This window comes from Populus alba, chromosome 9 (genome assembly GCF_005239225.2).
Source record: "Populus alba chromosome 9, ASM523922v2, whole genome shotgun sequence".
NCBI lineage: Eukaryota > Viridiplantae > Streptophyta > Magnoliopsida > Malpighiales > Salicaceae > Populus > Populus alba.
The window spans coordinates 12,654,527-12,676,822 of record NC_133292.1 but is presented as its reverse complement, the minus strand read 5'-3'; the positions used below and the strand labels follow the sequence as shown (position 1 = coordinate 12,676,822).

Genomic DNA, 22,296 nt, shown 5'->3' with positions numbered 1-22,296 from the left:
ACATCTCATCAAACCTATGTTTTGTTGGTTTCAACTAATTGTCGAACCTAATTGTTTTGGTTTTAGCATATCACTAAACCCATCTTATTACAGACGTTCTCAAGTTTTAAAAAGATACGTTAAAATAATTATCTTATTAAAGTCCACTTTAATGGCTTCTATATTTCAACAGGGGGAGTATTGCCGAAAAAATTACCTAAAAAACTAAATGGCTTAGATGTTTTACTGTAGCTCAATCCATATTAAAATGTGTCTTGAACTATAATAAAATTACTCTTGTGCCCTTTAGTCCAAAAATAAAAAAAAGCCTCTTTAACGGAGATGTTGATGTATTTTTCTTCTTTTTCATAAAAATACTCATTTGCCTCTAAAGTCAATAAAATATAGAATTGTTAACAAAGGATTTTCTTGAATTTGCATAAGCTTTTTAACAATAAAAATACAAATTTCCCCTGAGTCAAAAAATTATTGCGTTGCTAGATAATAATGTTTTGGGGTTTTCAAAATTTACTATACAGTGCAAATACATCTTTAATCTTGAAAAAGACAAAACACATAAGCTCTACATTCAGGGGTATTTTTATACTTTTATATTGGTACTTCGTGTGATTATTGGGGTCATGAGAGTATTTTGAAAATTTTACATTTTTTTTTAAATTTTTTAATGCTTAAAGCTGTTGAAGCATGCTCAACACGCCTCGACATGTGGGAAGCGTCCATGTCATTCACACAACGCATGTGACATCACCCTATAAACATAACTAATTGTTCGTTGTCTTCTTTGATGTGCCATCGTGTCCCTTTTCATTTATGCCATTTAGAGTGGCGTGTGATCATAACTTATGTGGATAACGGCTATGTCATTCAAAACACCTTTAATACTTAAATTTTATATTTTTTTTCCCTGTTTGACCTTTATTCTTTTGATTTTTTCTTTTTTTATTAAAGCTAGTTTTCAATTCAATAAACCCTTTCGATTGAAAATTTCTATTCCTCTAATTAATGTTTTTTTCCTCGCCCTCATTTTTTTTTTTTATCTTTTTATGTAATTAATTTATTTTTTCTTGTTTCATCTTTCGACATTTAATTTGTTGAAAATTCAGCTTCGTACGATCTCATTGTTCTATATTTTTTTTTAATATTGGTTTTGTGATTATCTTCAAGTTTTTTCTATGGATTTATCTCGATCTCATGACTAAAGTTATGATTTTTCCAGTCTTTTGTTTTTAATATAAGTCTTTTTTAGTTGATTTGTTTCTATTTAGTTTTTCAAGTTATTATTCTAATTCATCTATAATTTTTTTTTATATAGAAATGAAGTTTATTTTAAAAAATAAAAAATACTCATTTTAAAATTATATTCCTGATTTTTTCGGCCTTACATAATATCTTTTATGGAGTGAGTTTATTCAGTTAGTTTTATTTATATTTATTTTTTAATACATGAGTTTTTTATAGTGTGAATTTATCTTTTATTTATTTAAATAAATAATTTTCACAATTAAATACATATCTCATTTTATGCTATGAAACATATTAATCTTGCTTGTATTGGTTTTTTAATTTGTACTTTGAGCCTTTTAATTTAAAAAAAATATATTGAAACAACATGCATCCTTAATATTTTTCTAAAAAAAATTATAACCCTCAAAGAAACATAGTTAAATGACTAATGAAAGAGAATTGCTTATTTGACATAAAAAAAAGTTTAAAATCCAAAAAAAAAAAAAAAGAAACAAAGAATAATTTCAAATTTAAAGAAAATTTAGACACAAAGAGTGCGAGCTTATATTTAGGGGGCGGTGAGCCAAAAGTTTAGACACAGTACATGACAAAAACGATTCACATGATACTTTGTGTTATCCTATACCATGTCGTCTCGTGTTCCAAAGGTGTCCCAACAAACTCGAAAGTCAGAACGTCGAAACTCACTCTTCCTTGCTTCATTTCTCTGTTATCCAACACCAGTCGTCGTCATCCACGGTTCACAAGGCCGAACATACACTACAAGAATCGAAGGTAAGCCAAGTTCTTGCCTCTTGTGTGTTAAAGATAAGCTCACTTTGATATTCGTATGGTGTTGTGTTTGCTCTCTCTCTCTCTCTGCATATTTTAGGAGAAGACTATCATGGGTCTTGTTTAATGAAAACAAATATTTAGCAAATATTATTTGATAGTCTCGATGAGGTAAAATACTGATGTGGGTGTGGCCATTTAGTTTAATACAGTTCATAGAATGCTCTATGTCGCAGTTTTTGAGAATTTTTCTGAAGAATACAATGAGAACAGTTGGTGCTTTGTGTTAAAATTATTGGTCAATACAGTTAAAAATCTATAAATTACTACCTTTGGACCATGCAAATTTATCAATTAATTGAGATATTATTTGAACTTGTCAATTTATCGAAGTTATACAATAATTCTGTGTTAAAATGATAATCGTTGTAACTAGGAGTATTTGATAGTTGGCTTAGCAATACATTATTGGCTGTTTATGATATAGCATGCAGTTCGACAGCTTAAGAGCAGCTTGATCTAGATGCATTAAGAGATTATATGCTGAATTAAAAAGGGCTCAAAACAAATTGTTTGTCAACTCAGAAAGAACTTATTATATGGTTTTATTAGTTTTATTTCTCAACTTCTTACATTATTTGACCATACTTTGTTACGCATCCATCAGATTCAGAAACAAAACATGGCTAAGCACCAGGATTTTGTTTGTTTTTTTGACACAAATCTTACTGACAAACAACGTCACATGAGCACAATCGTTGAGATCCTGCATTTTTGCATACACAATTCTTTGGCATGCTGCTTGCACCATAGTTTGATAAAAAATCAACTAAGCATTGCTGACTGCCGTTGTTTCCACACCCCCCTGGAAATCTGGCCGTCTTTGGGCACCATTTGATTTGACCTGCATTTTCAAAGAAAGAAAGAAAGGCACATATTCAATATTTTTTATAATAAAAATTCATCTATCAAATCGTTAAGTACTATTCATCAGCACTATGATCACCCTAACCTTGAGTGGGAGTGAAGAGGCTTAATAGTGCGACCCAAGAAATGAAGAGAAAGACAATTGGCTTCATTATCTTCGATTCTTTTATCTAAACTCTCACTTGTTGAAGATGTTAGAGCGTGTATATTTCAAGGTCATGTATGCAACACAAATTTATAGGCGTCTACACCTGTGACAAATTTAATGAAAGAATTATTTTAAAAGATTCTGTGATTATGTACATGGAAACAAAAGAGCTACTTACCTAATTTGGGAAAATTTAAATCTTATTGATGCTCTAAACATTTATTAGTTGCCTTCAAATATACAAGGAAATAAATTAATAGCCTAATGTAATCTTATTTTTTGAATAATTATTTGTATATGCATAATGTTTTAGACTTAGTGTGAATAAATTTTAGCTTAAACACTTTTAAAATCAACAGATTTGAATTTGTAAGGTATGATTAGAGGGAAAACGAGAATGGAGCACACAGGAACTAAAGTTTCACCACATTATAAAATGTCAGAGACCATTGTGTTGGTTCTAGAAGACAATGACCAATGTCTAATTTGTTGTGCTCGATTCAAATTCCATTTTATGTATTTATTAAATTTTTTAACTCTTGAAAAGTAATGAGAAGATTTTGCTGGTGACAAAACTTTTTTTTTTTTTTTGAATTAATGGAATAATTTTTAATAAAAAGAAATGGAATAAAATAAAATAAAATCTATGTTTTTGGATTGGGGCTTGGCCTGTTTATTTTGGACCATAAAAAGAAAATAACATGACCAAAGTTTTTTTCTTATTGCTTATATGGAAAAAAAATAGCTACTTACCTAATTTGTGAAATTTAAATCTCATTGATTCTCTAAACATTTATTAGTTGTCTTCAAATATACAAGGAAAGAAACTAATTACGTAATCTAATTTAATCTAATTCTTGAAAAGTTTTTTAGAAAAGTAATGAGAAGATTTTGCTGGTGACAAAACATATATATTTTTTTAATTAATGGAATAATTTTTAATAAAAAGAAATGGAATAAAATAAAATAAAATCTATGTTTTTGGATTGGGGCTTGGCTTGTTTATTTTGGACCATAAAAAGAAAATAACATGACCAAAGTTTTTTTCTTATTGCTTATATGGAAAAAAAATAGTTGCTTACCTAATTTGTGAAATTTAAATCTCATTGATTCTCTAAACATTTGTTGTTTGTCTTCAAATATACAAGGAAAGAAACTAATTACGTAATCTAATTTAATCTAATTCTTGTTTTTGGATCATTTGTTTGTATATGCATAGTGTTTTAGACTTGGTGTGAATAAATTTTATCTTCAACATTTTTAACATCAATAGAATTGAACTTGTAAGGTGTAATTAGAGGGAAAAAGAGAATCAAGTACAAAAGAATTAAGGTTGCGTTTGCGTTTGGTTAATATTTCAAGATAGAAAAGACAGATAAAAGAAGAAATTTAAAGACAGATAAAAGAAGAGACTGAAATGTGTTTGGTTGGAAGGATGAAGACAAAAACATAAAATAAATTTGTCTTCGAGACGGTTATGAAGTGAGCTTTTGTCTTTTTAACACAAAAAGGACAAGGAGACATGTCCCTTGCCCCTCTCTCTCTCTAATGTCTTCACATTTTGTTCTAGACTAGAACATGGTGTATAGATAAGATGTCCCTTCTTATGATAATTCTGGCTTTTCCTATGGTTCCAAAGTGAAAATTGGTCCTGAACCAGTAGAAAGCTGTCATGTGTCATCTGAACCTCCCAGCAGGTTTACATGACCAGCCTTAATAATTTTCCTGTCTTAATTTCTGCTGAGGAATTTTGTTGTGCCACTCCCAGTTCTCATTTTCACAGATCATTAATCATGCAACGAACTTTATCTAGGGCTTCAAATAGATTGCAACCATTTAATCTGGTATAAGATTCTTACTTTCTTGCATATTTTAGGCAAAAGAATTTGAGCCATGTACCATTTCTCTATGGTTTGAAACTTGATGCTGAAACTTTTGGTACTCATTTGCCTTTTTTCAGTGGATGGTTACTTATTTGTAAACAAGGACTTGCAGGTATCATATGTCTTGTTAAAAGACATCCCAGAATCTTGACGGCGCAGGCTTAGCGTGAATTTCGTTCTTAAACACGCTGCATAGCCTTGTGATAGTGTCGAGGGACGCTATTTGGCAAAACCATATCAAATAAGATGAACTCTTTCTCATGCTTCAAGCTTGCTGCTGAATCTGGTTGCTATTCCTAGCAATGATAGTGTCATTTTTGTTGCTTTTAATACCACCAAGGATGTTAGTTACGTTTCACTAGCGGCCCATCACCAATCCCTTCTGGTTTACTAGCTCCTGTCTGCAGACTAGATTTTAAGCTTGATTCAACCCACAACTCTTTTATTTGATGGAATTTTGATTTGGAGACTATTGGTTTCAAAAAATTCCCATAGCGATTGACATAATCATAATTTGTAGCTTCCTCTCAGCCATCAGGATGTTGAGTGTCTCTTTATTTGATTTAGGACCACTTCTCTTTTGATTTGAGCATGGCTCACAGCACTGGCAATGCTTTCACTGGGATGAATTCTTTATGCACGTTATCTATCCTGCCTCCAACTATCTCAGGTACAATTTGTCTAAGAACTGCCTCATAAAGATTATTTTTGAGGAAGTTGCTAAATCCTGATCAACCACAACTTGCTGCATTGTCAAAATTACGTGAGACTTTGTGTGGATGCAATAAAAGCACACATCCTAAACATGAGATAAAATTAATGACTAGTATATCCATCCCCTCAATTCTGTGTCCTCCTATAATTTACTACAGGTGCGTGCTAGCTTGTTCTCTTTCTGAAGCTGGTCAAGCATGGGAAACAAAGCCACGAAGCAAGAAAGAGAAGTCGTGTTTCCGTTGGCCCAGGACAGGCAAGAGATTCTCTTGAAAGTTGTGCCTCCATTGGACCATGCTTTTCTCCGGTGGCTTGCTCGTGATCTTGAGAGGGTTCATGGCTTTACTCCAGGAAATTGCCGGGCAGTGACGCCACCAGATCATTATACTGAATATATGCGATTGCAAGGTTGGTTGGATGTGAACTTGGATGATCCTGATCTAGCTCATTTGTTTCCAGGTAAATAGCCATGTAATCAAGGCAGGGGGTGATCCTCTCACTAAGTGTAATTAGGGGAATGGAATTTGCTGGGAAATTATCAAATTATTAAACGTTTTGCTGTAAAAGCATTGTAAGAACTTCAGATAATTTGTAATATATCAGAAACCTTAATGGGACAAGAAAGTATTCAGATAATCAGATATGCCGTCCTGGTAGAGCACTTTCGATGAGAAGTAACAGTAAATGTGTGCTTACTGCTTATGAAATGTCTGGTATTAATGAGACCTGGCTACATTTCGGTGATTGGGTTTTGAATTGGGTAAACACTGGTGAGATTTGATTAGGCAAATTTTAATAATTTTTTTTTTAAATGTAAAATGACATCTGTATTTTTATTTGTTTATAATTTAACTCATAGGATAATTGAATTGTTTCCCCCCTAAAATATCCTCCATTCCTTCCTAAAATATCCTCCATTTCTACTCAAATTTTCCAATATTACCTACCATAAGCAAAACCTAAGTGCATTTAAAGAGGGCAATGCTAATACTTGAAAAAGAATTAACAGTCAACTCGGATAAACTCTTAAAGAGATTAGCTTATGATTTTCAAAAGTGTAAGGACTAAACTATAAAATATTAACAGTATAGGGACTAAATCACAATCCATTCATAAGTAGTGGGCCCAAATCCTCTCCAAACAAATGCAACGGTTGATCATCAGCTCCTAAAACCCCAACGCCTAAACCCAGGCAGGCATATCTCAATCCTCTGAACTGGCTAAACCGCCAATTCCTCCTTCCATTTCATCACCTGCTCCCATAGTTTTACTCAAAACCCACAATTTCTTTTCCATTAATTTCCAATCTTGACATGAAAATTTTGCAACCCAATTGTTGAAAACATGATAAAAAGGAGGCCTTTCTATCGTTCTCTCTACTTCAAACCCAAAAAAAGACCAATTAATTCAACTTGTGCTGTCCCTTTAGACCCACAACCAATCTCAAACGACCACACTTCCCTTTGCCAATCCTTAGTCCACGACCTTCTTCGCCGCGGTCTTTTATCCTCCGCCCAGCAAGTTATTCAGAGATTCATTGCCAGCTCTCCTACGGTCCCTGATGCACTTTCCGCCATTGAATTTGCCTCCGCGAGTGGCGTGGAACTTGGCCTCGGAATTTCTTGCGAGCTCCTTAGGAAATTGGTTGACATGGGTGAGCCTCTATCGGCGCATGAGTTTTATCGTGATCATGTGATTGCCAAAGGTATTGAACCGGACTCGAATATTGTCAATTCTATGACTATTTGTTTGGCTAAGTTAGGGAAATTAGATGATGCTGTAAGGCTTTTTGATAGACTTATTGGTAGTGATGATTGTGTGCTTAGTAATGCTGCCTGTACCATGATTCTTGAAGGGTTTTACGAGCAAGATAGGTTTTTGGAAGCATTTGATTATTTAGTTAGGATCAGTGATGCTAATGTGAAATTGGGTATGTGGGTTTATACTGTTTTGATTAATGGTTTGTGTCATCAACGGTATGTGGGTGAAGCGATACAAGTGTTTGACATAATGTGCAAAAGAACTGGGTCGCCGCCTACTCTGCATATGTTTAAGACATTGTTTTTTGGGCTTTGCAAGGCAGGGTGGTTGGTGGAGGCGGAGTTGATTTTTGAAGAGATGGAGGTGCAAGGTTTCTTTGTGGACAAGGTGATGTATACTTCGCTAATGAATGCTCATGGTAAGAATAAGAAGATGAAGATGGCGATGAGGGTTTATTTCAGGATGCTAAAGAAGGGCTGTGACCCAGATATTTGTACTTATAACACTTTAATTCATGGGTTTCTAAAGATGGGCTTGTTTGATAAAGCATGGGTGTTGTGGAGCCTGATGAGTGATTCGAGGATTCAGCCTAATGAGGTCACTTATAATTTAATGATTTGTTATTATTGCAAGCAAGGGAAGTTGGATTGTGCTAAGATGCTTTTGAATAGCATGGTTCTCTGCAATTTGGCTCCCTGTGTGCATTGTTATACACCTATAATTGCCGCTCTTTATAAGCAGAATAGGTGTTTGGAAGTTTATGAATTGTGTGAAAGAATGCTGGAAAGTGGAATCGTTCCGGACCATGTTTTGTTTTTTGTACTCATGAAGAATGAACCCAAGGGGCTTGAGCTTCAACTCTGTTTGTTGATTTTGCAGGCAATTGCCAGGAACGGATGTGGGTTGGACCGTTCTTCACTCTCAATTTCTGATAAGATAAATTCCAGTGCAGGTTTGGAGCAAGAAATTGAGCTAATTCTGAGAGAAATCACAAGAATTGACTTGAACCTATGTAATGTGGCTGGCAGCATCTATGTTAGTGCCTTGTGTGAGGGTGGAAAGACAGAAGCTGCGTTGGCCTGCTTTAAAAATGTGGCCAGTGCTGGATGCATTCCTTTGCTTTTCACTTTCAACTCTTTGATCAAACGTCTATTCCAGGACGGGCTGTTTGAGGATGTCAAGTCTCTGATTGACATTATGCAAAATGAGGGCATAGTTCCAAACTTGGAGACTTATCTGATTATGGTAAATGAATACTGTAAACAAGAGGATCTAGCATCGGCTTTTGGTATTTTGGACCGGATGAAGGAAATGGGACCACAACCCACTGTTGCTATCTATGACTGCATCATTGCTTGTCTAAGCCAACAGAGGAGAATCTCTGAAGCCGAAACTCTTTTCCACAGGATGCACAGGGATGGTTTGGATCCTGATGAAGTTGCCTATATGACAATGATCAATGCATATGCTAGGGATGGAAGAGGTCATAAAGCCCTCAATTTGTTTGAGAAGATGATAGAGAATGCTATCCAGCCAAGTTCTTATTCTTACACTGCACTGATAAGTGGGTTAGTGAAGAGAAAATGAGTATTGAGAGGTGCTTTTATCTTTAAAAAATGCTGGGGGAGGGTTTTGTTCCAAATATTGTACTGTATACCTCTCTTATCAATCATTTTCTGAGGATGGGAGAGTTTAAATATGCCTTCAGCCTGGTTGATTTGATGGTTAGAAGTAAGATTAAAGCTGACCTCATCTTGCACATCGCTTGGATTAGTGGTGTTCGCAGAAATGTCACTGTCACCAAGAAAAGATGGTACATGGCAAACAGAATATCTAGGAGGGTTAGAGAATTGCTGTTTAATTTGCTTCATCAGAAAGCTTCCTTGCCTGGAGAAGATGTTTTTACTGTTTCTGCTCATTCTCCTAGGGAATTAAAAGACTTAGCATCGAAGCTCAAGCAGAAAATTAAAGGAACAGGGTTTATGCCCTACCTTTACCTCTACAATATTGTTATATTTGGATTTTGTTGGGCAAATATGATGCAGGATGCACACCATCAATTGAAGCTGATGCAAAAGGAGGGTATACATCCAAATGTGACTTTCACAATTCTCATTGGTGCACATGGCAGGGCTGGTGAAGTTGATCGTGCAATAGGGTTGTTTGATAGGATGAGTGCAGATGGGTGCACTCCTGATAGATGTGCATACAGCACTTTACTGAAATCCCTTTTTGAGGCTGGTAGAGAATAGATGCTTTATCTCTTTTACATACGATGCGCAAGAGGGGCTTCTTTCTGAGCAGGCTTGCTTTTGAAAAGTTACTCCATTATTTTTGTGCTAGTTACATGAGCATTCCTGCCTTCAGAATATTTGAAGAAATGGTTGCTTGCCATCTTGTGCCTTGCCTGTATAGATGGAACTGGCTGCTTTATATCTTATGTGAAGAAAAGAAACTTCACGAAGCTTATAGGGTGTGTGATGTGATGTTTGAGAGAGGATTTCTGCCCGGTGAGTCAGTAATGAGGCTGCTAGTGGAAACATCTGATGAACATCCATCGCTTCTCGTGAACCAAGAAATTCTGAACAAATATGAACTGCCCCCTCTTTCTCAGTAGACCTCGACTTTCACCAATCTCTCACAAGTCTGCATAAAGTTTCCTTATGGCTCTGCTTGCTTTGATCCACATTGGTCGGTTTTCAAGTTTCTGTTTGCAGGAGATCCCATGGTCTTCGTTGAAGTCATAGTCTCTTACAGCAGTGCCTGTTCTCTGGGTGTTCACCAACAGGTTTTCTTTCATCTGTCCTTCTTCCTATAGATTCCTTCTCCTCCTTTTCTCAGGGTCATGCACTGAGAGGTAGAGTATTTATAAAGTTACTTTTGCTTTTATCTACTAGAAATGTTGACGAGTCCTTTTCTGTTTCTGAGTATTGTTTCTTGTTAAGTGTTTATAAGCAATACATGTTTAATGTTGTGTATAGGATATTTAGGTGATACTGTTATTGAACTTGATTTGACACCTTTTTAAATACATGGTTTAGAGTTTGAGAAGTTTACTTATCTTGACCTACCAACTGCAGGTTATTGCAGTCAACTGAAAGATTCCTGGTTCTCTCATTGATGATATTACTACTAAAAGTGTTGATATTCATGTATTAAAGAACTGGATGAAGAGCTCCTGATGACTTGGTTGGTTCCTGCAATATACCTGTTTCATTTTTGTCTTTTCTCCCATTCTTTGTCTCAATTCATATATGTGGTTGTTGTGACCTCTGACAGGTCTGGGATCTGAAAGTGACGTGTCTCATGACAAGATGGTAATCATTGGCAGATTGTCCACTTCCACCAAAATGGAATTTTACATGCAAGATTCAAGTAAAAGGGTCAGATCGTGAGCTTCTATTTTCTGTCTAATAATCTCCAAGAGCATCTGGTGGCTTTCCCTATTTTATAAATAATTAGGAAATTGTTATTTCCTTTTGCACTGCCATATGCCCAGATGGGGGATATTATCCTTTGGTTTGGCAACTGGTATAATCAAAACCACACAATTACTATTTGTTCTAGGGTTTAAATTTTCTTCTCAACCAGAAGGTGTTTCTAAGCTACTTGTGATTAATGTTGTAATGGGATAGCAGGGTGGTTTTGCTGTTCGTGAACTGGAGTTGGCCCATTATTTTCAATGCAAGATTTGTTTATGTAGGTATATTAGTTTGTTCTTGTTTTTTTCTGTAATTTGCTGTTATATTTGAAATGTCTTTTAGCCACTAGGTGGGATTTGTACAACTGGGATTGCATGAATGTTCAAGATATGCGATTGCTCATGTTTTGATGTATGAGTCTTGTATTTTCCTCTCAGTTTTCCTTTTGATGTATAAGTAGTTGTTGTGCTACCAATGAAATTGATTACAGCTCCAATGATTTTATTTTAGGTATGGACATGTTCTTTTTCATGCAATTCTTTTGCTTAATTTTTTGAAATTGTTAAAATGCCGTGGAATCTTGCATGGAGGGTTTTGCTTATTGGTGATATGAAGTCTGCAATTCTTTCTCCATGAAACCAATGCTTTATGTCATGTATTTACTGTATCAGAAACTAGGATCATGTTTTAGTGATTTACAGCTGGAGAAATTTACTTTTCGTTAATGACTGATCGCAGGTTATCTGCTATAGCAGTCCATCAGAAGTTTCCTGGCACCCTCTTATGAGTGCTGCCGCTAACACCAAATGCGGTTGCTTGCCATGGTGTGAATTGGAGAAGGGACTCGCTCTTGGTGGGTTTTTATGCAATATGCCTTTTCAGTTTCTCATTTCCATTCTTTCCGGTGAACTCTTGACAGAAAATTCAATCCTCTGATGGAAACGACGAGCCAAAGGTGCATCAAATGTGATGTGATGGTGGGTTCGTTGACCTTTTGGATTTATTCAAGCTAGTCAAAGAGCTGTAAGAGCAGAACACACTTTGCCATCATTTCTTCGCCATGGCCCTCTCTGTCTTGGTGAAGCCAAAGTCAAAAGCTTGGGCATCTAAGTCCAATGACAACGAATTAGGCCAACCAAGTCACTGTAAAGTGAAGCCGTTTTCTGTTTCTCATCATATATGTGTGTGTTTGTTTTAAAGATTGAGTTTGGATTCACTAAAAAAGCTATAAAAAACATAGTTTTTGTGGTTGAGTTTTGTGCATAATTAGATTGTACCTAACCACAACCTCAATTACAAAAGCTAAAACATACACAGATAGTCCGCAACACTATTTGTACTACTAGTTGTCAACGGGGTGGCAAAAGCTAGCTTTATGCATTCACCTCTCACAGTCATTTATTTTTAAAAGGCATGGTGAAATGACGATCTAAAGGTGTTTATTCAAAGTAATTTTTATTTGAAAATATATTAAAAATATATATATAAATTTTATTTTTTAAAAATTATTTTTAATTTTAACATATCAAAACAATATGAAAATATAAAAAATAATTTAAATTTTTTAAAAAATACTGTTTTCAAATACTATATTAGTCAAGACTTAAATGGATCCTGACCTGATGAACTGGCATGAAAATATATAAACTATTTTTAACGGTATAATCTGGTTGGCAAATGAGTTTTTTCATGACATTATCATTTAACATTCATATCCGAAAGTTCAGAGGATATAAGAAAATAATATATTGTGAATGCATTAATCTTGATATGAATGGTCCATCTAAAATTCGATAAAAAAAAAGGACTCGGGTAGTGCATGAGAGTTTGTTATTCTTTACTCTCTTTTTTTAAGTGTTTTTAGTTTTATGCTAATGTAAAAAACAAAAAATAACTTGAAAAAAATTATTTTTATATATTTTAAAATGAAAAATATATTTTAAAAATAACATATATTACAATATCAAACTATGGTATATATAAAAATTGTTTTGATGGTGCTTTAATCATTTAAATATAAAAAGAAGAACAGACATAATTGTTAGATGAGCTATAATTCCATTCCCATAATCCTAACAAAAATATTCCTATTTCTCCCTCTCTTTTTTTTTTTTTTTTTTTCCCTTCTTGATTTATGATTTATAATCATTAATTTGAAAGGATTTGCAGTGAATGGGCCGTGATGATAATTTGGTTAAAATCAGTGTCCAAAGAAAAAACATTTTTAAAAAGGCCCAAGACCCAAGTCAAGAAAAAAGAGCCGTGTGAACAGTGCCGCAAGAAAGAGGTGGGAAAGTGCCTTGGTGGGGGAGAGAGGTTAGGTTTGGGGCTTTTAGTGCGCGCGAAAAAATCGTCACTCTCTCTCTCTCTCTGAGTAAAGGTGCGCAATCGCCGATTCGAACAACTTTGTGCTAACCCATTATTTAATTAAGCAAGAATTAACAAAGTGATTAATTAATGGCCAGCTTGAGTAAGAGTTAGGTGGGAGAAAAGCTTGAATCATTGAGTTATTGAGTTATTTATTGGATAAATCTAGATTAATTGTTTTTATTAGCTTGAGTTAGAGTTAGGTGGGGAAAAAGCTTGAATCGTTGAGTTAATTATTGGATAAATTTAGATTAATTATTTTTATTAACAATATTGATTTGCTATTTTTTCTTCAATTTTTTTAATTGGATTTTGATTAAATTAACTAGATTATAAAAAACTCAAACAAGTGAGCTAAATTTTTCTAAATTAATTTATTTTTTAATTCAACTCAATACTCAATATAAGCAAAACTCTATTAATGAATTCTCCAGCCAATCTACAAGAAGGGTTAATTTCAGAAAAAGAATTATAATTATAAAATTATATTATTAATCAAACAAATAAATAATAAAAGCATCGGTTTCCCTCCACATGTATATCCAAACCAAATTCCCTCCTCCTCCTCCTCTTCCCTTCCCTCGTTTTCCACTCTTTCTCTCTCCCGCTTTTTTTCATCTTTTATTTTCTATTTTTTATAATTTTTCTCTCCTCTCCATCCAAACGCCTCCAGATCCCTCTCCCTCTCCAATTCCATTTTCTTCTACTTTCAATTCTTTTCTCTTCTTCAAACTCCCAAACCCTCGATTTTGTTTTTTTTTTTTTTCATTTTTTTTACTTCAAAATTATTGCGATGTCGAACTCACAAGCACCAAACAACCAGTCAATGAAGCAGCCGCAGCAGAATAGTATGCAGAGTCACGCACCGAATCAATGCCAGCAGCATCAGCAGCTTCCGTTTTCTTCTATGAAGCCGCATTTTCTGCCTCCTGGTGACTACCACCGGTTCGGTGTCGACCATCGACGTCCAGTTTCTGATCATGATGTTGAGGGCATTGTTGTTAAACCTCCTGTAGGTATTTTGTATTAAAAAAAATTGTTTTTTTTTCTTTTTTTTTTTTGGTTTGGGGGGGGAGATTTTGACTTTATTTTTTGAATATCTGCTTGGTTTTCAAGTTTGACTGTTTTTTTAGGGTTTTGTTATGTTGGGATTGTTTTTTTTTATTTGATTTTAGTGAGTTTAATTTTTGGGGTTATTTTTTATGGTATTGAAGAGGGTTTGGTTAAATTGTTGTGTTAGTGAGGTTATTTGGTGCTGAATTTGTGCATTTCATGTCATTTTAAGGGATTTTTTTTTCGTGTAAAGAACTTTGACTCTCTGCTTAAAAACATTAGTTCTGGCAGCTTATTCTGTTTGTCAATTTTCGGTTTTCCTGCAGAGTTTTAAGTGTTTGTTACATGATATAAAGTAAATTTCTTGTCCTTATTTGCATGACTTTGCTTGTTTGTTACCCGTGGTGAATTGCTGTCACAAGCTTTATGTACTAGTATCTGTTATTCATCAGCTTTATTCATTAGCTATGCAAATGAGGGGAAGGGAGTAGAAAATGATGGTAAAAAGCTCGTGGTCAATGGTATGAGTGTTTTAACTTGGTGTGTAGTTTTTGGCTTATGAGAGCACACTGTGTGGAATCTAAGACAAATGGTATTCTAAACATTCATGTCAAAGATTTAAATGGGATACGGCAATGATGCATAAGTTTAGTAGAGGAACTTTTAAGTTGTAGAATCCTATAACTTTTAAAAAGCTTCCTTATCGTTTTGTGTTGTTTCCAGGTCTGGTCCTAATGTCAAGACATAACACACCTAACTGTATGATAAATGTTGCCCAGGTTTTGATGAGGCCAATAGACCTTGCTCTCTAGTTAAGTTGACTTATGCTTCCTCTTTCATCAACTGCAAAAAGAGATGAGTTTTTTGCCTAAATAAAAAGGCTGCATTTTGCTTTTTCCTCCAACAAGTGCCTACTGAGAAATTACGACATCTTATTGTGATATACATGTCTAGTAAAAATGGCCTGCAATCACAACATGATCGATTAATATTTTTCCTGCCAAGCTTTGATAGTTTTCCCTACCAATATATCCCTCTAATCGAGGATCTTTGGATGCCTATGAAGTTTCTAGATAGCTGCCTGATGGCGAGACCATTATGATGCAATTTTGGAAGGAATATGATGCTTATGCAATGAGCTTGTTTCAAGTGAAGTGATGAAGGTGGCTCGGACAAAGTTGGTTCTAGCTGGTCTGTCATGGTCTTTGAGCCAGTGATTTTCCTGTGCTTGCATTAGCCATTCTTGCACATTACTTCTTGCAAAATAATTATAAAGTCTTGATGCTTTCACTTGCCCTGTCTGTATCTCCTGTGCTTTCCTGTTCACTCATTTTTACTGAACAATTGAGGATACACATTTTATGATTCATGCATATTCCTTATAGGTTTTTCTTGTTTATTGAGGTAAGTTTGGCTGGTAAGGCCAGCTCAGAGGTTAGACAAGATATATTCTGTGTATTCCCTTAAAAACCAAAAAAAAAAAAAACTCTCATGGGCTCATTTGTTCTATGATTGTCAATGTGGTGCTGTATGATAATGAACTAGTCTTTGATATCTGAATTTTATACAGGGGTTGGTAATAATTATTAAGGATGGTTGTATCAATGCCATATTTAGGTTTTACTGTTTTTTAGAAGTGGTGTCTGGGGTTGAATTCTCTCTTTGCTCATTAAATCTTTCATGAAAAGAGGAGTGAAAAAGGAAATGAAAGAAGGATCTGGTGGTCGCTGGTTTCTGTCAAGAGAACTTCAGAATTTTGGCAGCTGTCTCCACGCCTCCAATTTTGTGTCATGACATCTTTGACATCATGCTCTTTGCATATTAATGTACATGGGTGCATGTGCATAGACATACACATTCGAAGTCAAACACATGTACACTTGATATGGTTATTTAATCTTGAATGGAGCCTCAATTTTTTGTTTATTATGATTTTTTAGACATTAATATGTAATTAGGTTTTTGAACTTTGTCATATGTTACTAACAGTGAAAAAAAAACTAAATGTTGTATATCAGACATTAAAGCGGAAGAGTGATGCAGCGGATCATCAAGGTGAGTCCAGTGAGTGGAATGCTGGTCATGGATATGTGGAACTAGTGACCAGCCCCCTCCAGACACCTGTATCAGGAAAAGGGGGAAAGACACCCAAAACATCGAGACTCTCAAAGAGCGGTAAATCTGCATCTCAGAGTGCTGCTGGAGCTCTTGGTGAGGATTTTTGTTTTAAACTTCTGCACTGGTGTCCCATATTTTTTATTTTAGAGTTTTGTTAGTCACTGGTCAGTTTAGTATAAACCAACAACTAAGTAGTTATGTTCGTGAATTTCTTTTACTTTGCAAGCACTCTTCCAACTGTACTTTTATTGATATTATTGGTGAAAAGAAGGAAGTTGAAGTAGGTACATGAAGTGACAAACATTTTCTGAATTGGCAGGTTCTCCAGGAAATAATGTTACTCCAACTGGTCCAATTCGCTATGACAGCTCTCTAGGTAATATTTCCTGTTCATGCATTTTTGTATTTGCTTTCGAAACAAAGAGTAGTTTGTAATTATTATGAACTCTGTTTCAAATAGTTTGTGGAACAAAGAAAAACCACACTAAGAGTGGTAATATATTCCGTGATTCTGATTCAGGTCTCTTGACTAAGAAATTCATCAATTTGATCAAACATGCTGAAGACGGTATCCTTGATCTTAATAAAGCTGCTGATACTTTGGAGGTTACTTTAGTTCAGTTTCCATCCATTTTTATATCATGTTGTAAAATTCTGTTATTTGAAGGTTTTCTTTCATTTCAGGTTCAAAAGAGGCGGATATATGATATAACAAATGTTCTGGAAGGAATTGGTCTCATAGAAAAGAAGCTCAAGAACAGAATTCAGTGGAAGTATGGACTTAAATCCCTTTTGTTTTTAACAAATTTGATGTCACTTGTTTTGAACTCTACAATTGTTGCATGATTACCCGTTATCATTATTATTAAACAAAAAAGTACATGTATGATTAACTTTTGTGTGAATGCTATCAGGGGACTTGATGTATCAAGGTCAAGGGAGGGAGATGATAATAATGTTGCTACTTTGCAGGTATACAGTTATGGACAACCACCAACTTTTCTTCTCCTCTTTCCTCTCTCTCTCTCTTGTAATCTTGACAACTGACAACTTGTTTCTTGGCTTGCACATTTTTTGCATGGATTATTAGCCTTTGCAAAGCTCTTTTTAAAGCGTGTTTCTGTGTTTTGTTATAGCTGTTTTGAACTTTGTTTTTCCTTCATGGAAAGTTTTAGAATCAACTTTGCCAGCTTATTTAGAACAAAGAGAAATAAATTGATAAGCATAGGAAACCTAGAATCAGCCTGGCCAACTGCATGACTCCATGAGGCTTGGATACACAAGAAACCATCTCTTTAATCCACAAGAATGAAGAATTGTAATTCAAGTTTCATTCATCAAAAGGTCTCTTTAATACATCGAACACTGTGCTTATATTGGCACACCAAAATCCTAGTGTGTGCATATAATATAAAATCTCATATATCCAACCAATGCTGGATAACCTGCTTAAGATTTTTTTAAAAAATAAAATAAATGAAAACTTATAAATTGATAAATAACCAATAAAATAATAGTTAATCCAATTCATTTTTTCTAAACTGCATTTCTAGAACTGCTGGCTGGCCCTATTTGGATGTAAATCCTCCATCCATGGGTAGGAAATGTTGATGATTTAATGGAACAGAAAATAAATGTAACCGTGCCTCATATGCCAACTAGATAGGTTATCCTCGCAAATTTGTCCCTTTTGAGCTTCATTTTGGGACCCTCCAACATCGGCTGTAGGATCAATGTAATGCTTAAATTTGAATCCCTTGGGCTGCATCAAATGCTATTTGCTATGAATTTGTTAGTTAGGTTGAGATTTCATTTTCAGTCACAAAACAATGGATCATGCATTGTTTCAAAACACAACTCCTGTTAGGAAGCACAGGGTTTTGCTTCGTCAATGATTATTTTTTTCTTGCAGGCAGAAGTTGAAAACCTGACCATTGAGGAACGCAGATTAGATGAACAAACAAGGTTATTCTGTTTTTCCTTCTGCTTATGCAATATTCCCACGTTGCTTTTCTGAAACTTCTATATTGTGCTGAGGCTTAATTTACTGCAGAGAAATGCAAGAAAGATTGAGGGACCTCAGTGTAGACGAAAAAAATCAAAAGTAAACATTCTCCTCAAGTTTGCATGAATTATCAGTAACTTGCACAGCAGTTACCTATTTTAATTAAATAACTGCTCATTTTGCTGTTTTATCATATTAGGTGGCTTTTTGTCACTAAGGAAGACATCAAGATTTTACCTGGCTTCCAGGTTGGTTTTCTTTCCAAGTAATAGGCTTGGTGCTTGGAATGTCACTGCGTTTCCTGAAACAAAATTTGTTTGTTGCTATAGCAATTAGTATGTAATTTTATCTCTGTTAACAGAATGAAACCTTGATAGCAATCAAAGCTCCACATGGTACCACTCTAGAAGTTCCAGATCCTGATGAGGTAATCCCAAAAGTAGTCAATTCAGGAAGTGTTTGTGCATATATGTTCCTCGTTATAGTTTTTCCTTTCCTCAGCAGGCAGTTGATTATCCCCAGAGGAGATACAGGATAGTCTTCAGGAGTACAATGGGTCCAATAGATGTTTATCTTGTCAGGTAACTTTTCCTTTATTTTATGAAAATGGTGAGGCCAAATCTTCATTATAGCAGAGTGCTGACTAATTGGTCACTCAAGAATTTATGCAACTGACTTCCTGATCTCTCTCTCTCTCTCTCGGCCACACCCACAGTCAATTTGAAGATATTCAAGGTGCTGAACCACCTCCAAGCGACTCATCAACCTCAGGTTTTAATGAAAATCCCGCTACTACAATGGTCACAGAGGAGAGCAGAGCAAAGGAGTTTGAAATGCAAGAACAAGATGATCATAGAATGTGCTCAGAACTTAGCACCTCACATGACTTTGTGAGTGGGATCATGAAGATTGTCCCCTCGGATGTTAATGTAAATTCTCTTTCTATTTGCTGTCATTGTTTTCAGAAAGATGCAAGATGTCAACTGTTTTTGTTTGCTGGGAATGTCAACAACACTTGCAAGCACATACAATTGAGCATAATGGATAGGGACAGCACCTTATGTTCAGATAATTGTCTGAAAATAGTAGGATTTGACCTGGGAATAATTGATTGGTTTAACATGCTGTTCTTTTTTTCCAACAAAGATTTGAGTTCTTTAGCACGTTCCTTATTATCTGTTATTAAAGAACGATACTTTCTTTTGCAAAGTTAATAAGTTTTGCCAGGTTCTAATTTCGTTGTTTATCTACAGAGTGATGCAGATTACTGGCTTTTATCAGATGCTGATGTTAGCATCACAGACATGTGGCGCAACGAACGTATCCTTGCTAAGATATGACATTGTATTTAACCTTATGTGTTCTAATGCTTCATAAAGTATGGACCTGCAAAAAAATTTATTTCCTTGACTGCAAAAATAGCTTTGGTTGAATGGAATGACTTGGAGACGCTTCATAATGACTATGTCATGCCAAATTTCAGCACACCACAACCCCAAACTCCATCCAATCCAACAGAAGTGCCTCCTGCTGCTAACACTACTGCCGGGTGAATGGGAAATGTCGACGAATCAAGTCGAAGGCAAATGTCTTGTTTAGTCAAGAACCTATGACATCCACCATCTACCGTTACCATTGCAGTACTTCTGAGGTTTGATTGAAGGTTCCTGCAAGCTACCCTATTGAGGTAACTCCAAAGAAACTAAAGAACGGTAGGGAGTTAGCTAGTTCATTGTACAGCTTAAGTAATGTACATGATACGTATGATCTAGTGGCAAATAAAGAAGACAACTGACTCCTGATCGGTCCTTGTATATTTCTCCAATATATATATATATATATATATATATATAATGCGATGACAATATTACTCTTGTTTAGAAACTGAAACTGAAGCCGAATAGATTTGTTTTCTGATGTGTTTGCATCTCTACTGCTGTGCTCCAACACGGCAGCGCACCCTGATAACTGCAGGGCATTGGCTACCTCCTTGAATCATCCCCGTCTCCATCAATGGATTGATTGTTTCCCTGTGATGCAACGATTCCTAAATTCCAATGTTTGGCAGTGTTTATGACACAAGCAGGGGAACTCTGGTCATTTTGCTAGTTACAAACTCAAGGGGCTGAAAAACTATGAAATAATTCGTTTGGGAGGATTGATGAAGATCTGGATTCAAAGATTTTGTTTCCAATTGTTCCGAGCTGCAGGCCTGCATATTGAATACGATTTACATGCAAGGTCCAAGTTTGAATAAAAGAAAAACCCACTATAAAAGTTTGTCTCATTCTCAAGGAGTATTACACGAAAATTATCACTGACATGAAAGAAAAATTGCAATCTAGACCAGGAACAAAATGCTGTACGCTAAATCTGGATGATGGCCAGATGATTTACTTCTCCTTGTCAGCTTTCTTTCCAATCCAACCAGCAACAATGGGAGTGAGAGCTACAGTTGGGGGGAACCTAATCGGAGATGCAGCCTTGTGTGCAGCATATGCCAAAGCAAATGTCCCAACTTTCTCCCCATTTGCATCAGTCGAAATTCCCACCTGCAAAATACAAATACAATAACCAGTTCCAAATCCATTACTCCTCCAGTACATAAAAATTACCCAAGTCCAGTTTATGTTTTCATGGATAGATGCTTTTTACCTTCAGCAACAACGCTTGAACATCAATGCCAGCACTGATGAGTGCATAACAGAGGGAGAAGGAAATCAAGGACAGAGTAATTGAGGTGGCCAGGTATGCCCCTCCATATTTTGCTAGCAGCTCCTTAGCTTGATCTCCCTTGGATTTAGTTTTCTCACCTTCTTCCTTCTCTTCCTCTTTTGAGCTGAATATCTTCGTTTTTAGAAGAAAAGGAGGTTTGGCCAGTTAGTCTCTTATCTAGAAATAAGCAAAGACACTAAATTGAAAGAAAAAAAATAGAGCCTTGCTAGAACAAGGATTATTATTATACTCTCTTTAACCGCAATTTATGCAAAGAAAGTAAAGAAAACCAAGAAACCACGTCATGGGCACTTAAAATTCAAATCAAGAAAGGCAAGAATTGAAACAAAATAGAGCAAAGAAAAGAGTTGAGAGAAGGGAGCACCTACCTTCCAAAGACCAGCTTCAAGACCATACTTCTTGGTAACTTCCTCAACAGAAGAAGAAGAAGAAGAAGATGATGATGATGATGGGGCTTCCCTTTCTTCAGTTTTCTCTTTGATAGCTCTAGTTTGAAGGCGTTTAAAACTTGAATTGGAAGGTTGAATATAAGTAGAACAGCAGTGGTTCTTGAAGCTTTTGTTGTTCAGGAAAGAAGCAGAAGAGAAAGGAGGGAGCTGCACTTGCAGAGTTGTTGTTGCCATTGCCATTGCTCTTTAAGTTCTAGCTAGTGACACAAATTCCTGGGAACTTGACAGCAAAAAATAAAAGAGATTTTTTCGGGGACCTAAGCCAATCAAGAAAGGTCATTACTGGAAAAAAGAAAAAAAAAATTGAAAATCTTTATCACATTACTACCCCTCACAGTTTTCTTCGCCATTTTGTAGTGGACTGGATTGAGATGGGCTTGGAAAACATAAGATTTTGGACAAATTCAATGATTCTATATGAGATAATGGTATAAAATAATTGTTTTTTAGAGTATTTTTATTTAAAAATAAATTGAAATATATTTTTTAAAATATATATTTTTAATATTAGTATATTAAAATGAATTAAAAACATAAAAAAATTAATTTAAAATATATGTATTTTTAATTTTTTTCAAAAACACTTTTAAAATAAAAAAATAAACACATTCTTAACCTACTAAATTTTTTTTTGCTAAATTAATTGTTATGCAAAATGAAATCCAGCTCGACTTATGAATTGATTTACTAACCTACA

General features: G+C 35.1%; 4 protein-coding genes across 11 annotated transcripts; 3 read left to right on the top strand and 1 right to left on the bottom strand.

Annotated features, from left to right (window-relative positions):
• Positions 1-1,854: 1,854 nt before the first annotated feature.
• LOC118032361 (uncharacterized) lies at positions 1,855-6,324 on the top strand. 4 transcript variants are annotated; one of them, XM_035037053.2, is made up of 3 exons: positions 1,855-2,019; positions 5,542-5,644; positions 5,847-6,324. In XM_035037053.2, exon 3 carries the CDS (start codon positions 5,886-5,888, stop codon positions 6,153-6,155), a length of 270 nt encoding a protein of 89 aa, XP_034892944.1. In that variant the 5' UTR covers positions 1,855-2,019; positions 5,542-5,644; positions 5,847-5,885; the 3' UTR covers positions 6,156-6,324. The 4 variants fall into 4 exon arrangements, with proteins under 4 accessions (XP_034892944.1, XP_073267421.1, XP_034892940.1 ...); XM_073411320.1 differs by having other exon boundaries at positions 5,087-5,644; XM_035037049.2 differs by having other exon boundaries at positions 1,856-2,019; positions 5,087-6,324.
• Positions 6,325-6,474: 150 nt separating this feature from the next.
• LOC118032362 (pentatricopeptide repeat-containing protein At5g62370-like) lies at positions 6,475-12,319 on the top strand. 5 transcript variants are annotated; one of them, XM_035037060.2, is made up of 6 exons: positions 6,475-7,393; positions 7,772-10,306; positions 10,530-10,638; positions 10,729-11,148; positions 11,610-12,052; positions 12,193-12,319. In XM_035037060.2, exons 1-2 carry the CDS (start codon positions 7,033-7,035, stop codon positions 9,034-9,036), a joined length of 1,626 nt encoding a protein of 541 aa, XP_034892951.1. In that variant the 5' UTR covers positions 6,475-7,032; the 3' UTR covers positions 9,037-10,306; positions 10,530-10,638; positions 10,729-11,148; positions 11,610-12,052; positions 12,193-12,319. The 5 variants fall into 5 exon arrangements, with proteins under 5 accessions (XP_034892951.1, XP_034892949.1, XP_034892946.1 ...); XM_035037058.2 differs by having other exon boundaries at positions 6,475-10,306; positions 11,610-11,695; positions 11,791-12,052; XM_035037055.2 differs by having other exon boundaries at positions 6,475-10,237.
• A 1,455-nt stretch (positions 12,320-13,774) lies between these two features.
• LOC118032363 (transcription factor E2FB) lies at positions 13,775-20,629 on the top strand. Its single transcript, XM_035037062.2, has 14 exons — positions 13,775-14,250; positions 16,310-16,502; positions 16,729-16,785; positions 16,930-17,015; positions 17,094-17,182; positions 17,324-17,381; positions 18,322-18,374; positions 18,463-18,513; positions 18,614-18,662; positions 18,776-18,841; positions 18,919-18,995; positions 19,130-19,343; positions 19,668-19,734; positions 19,837-20,629. The coding sequence occupies exons 1-14, from the start codon at positions 14,032-14,034 to the stop codon at positions 19,965-19,967; spliced, it is 1,410 nt and encodes a 469-aa protein (XP_034892953.1). The 5' UTR covers positions 13,775-14,031; the 3' UTR covers positions 19,968-20,629.
• A 39-nt stretch (positions 20,630-20,668) lies between these two features.
• LOC118032364 (uncharacterized) lies at positions 20,669-21,848 on the bottom strand. Its single transcript, XM_035037063.2, has 3 exons — positions 21,519-21,848; positions 21,070-21,261; positions 20,669-20,966 (listed from the first exon to the last, which is right to left on the bottom strand). The coding sequence occupies exons 1-3, from the start codon at positions 21,777-21,779 to the stop codon at positions 20,808-20,810; spliced, it is 612 nt and encodes a 203-aa protein (XP_034892954.1). The 5' UTR covers positions 21,780-21,848; the 3' UTR covers positions 20,669-20,807.
• Between the last annotated feature and the right edge of the window lie 448 nt (positions 21,849-22,296).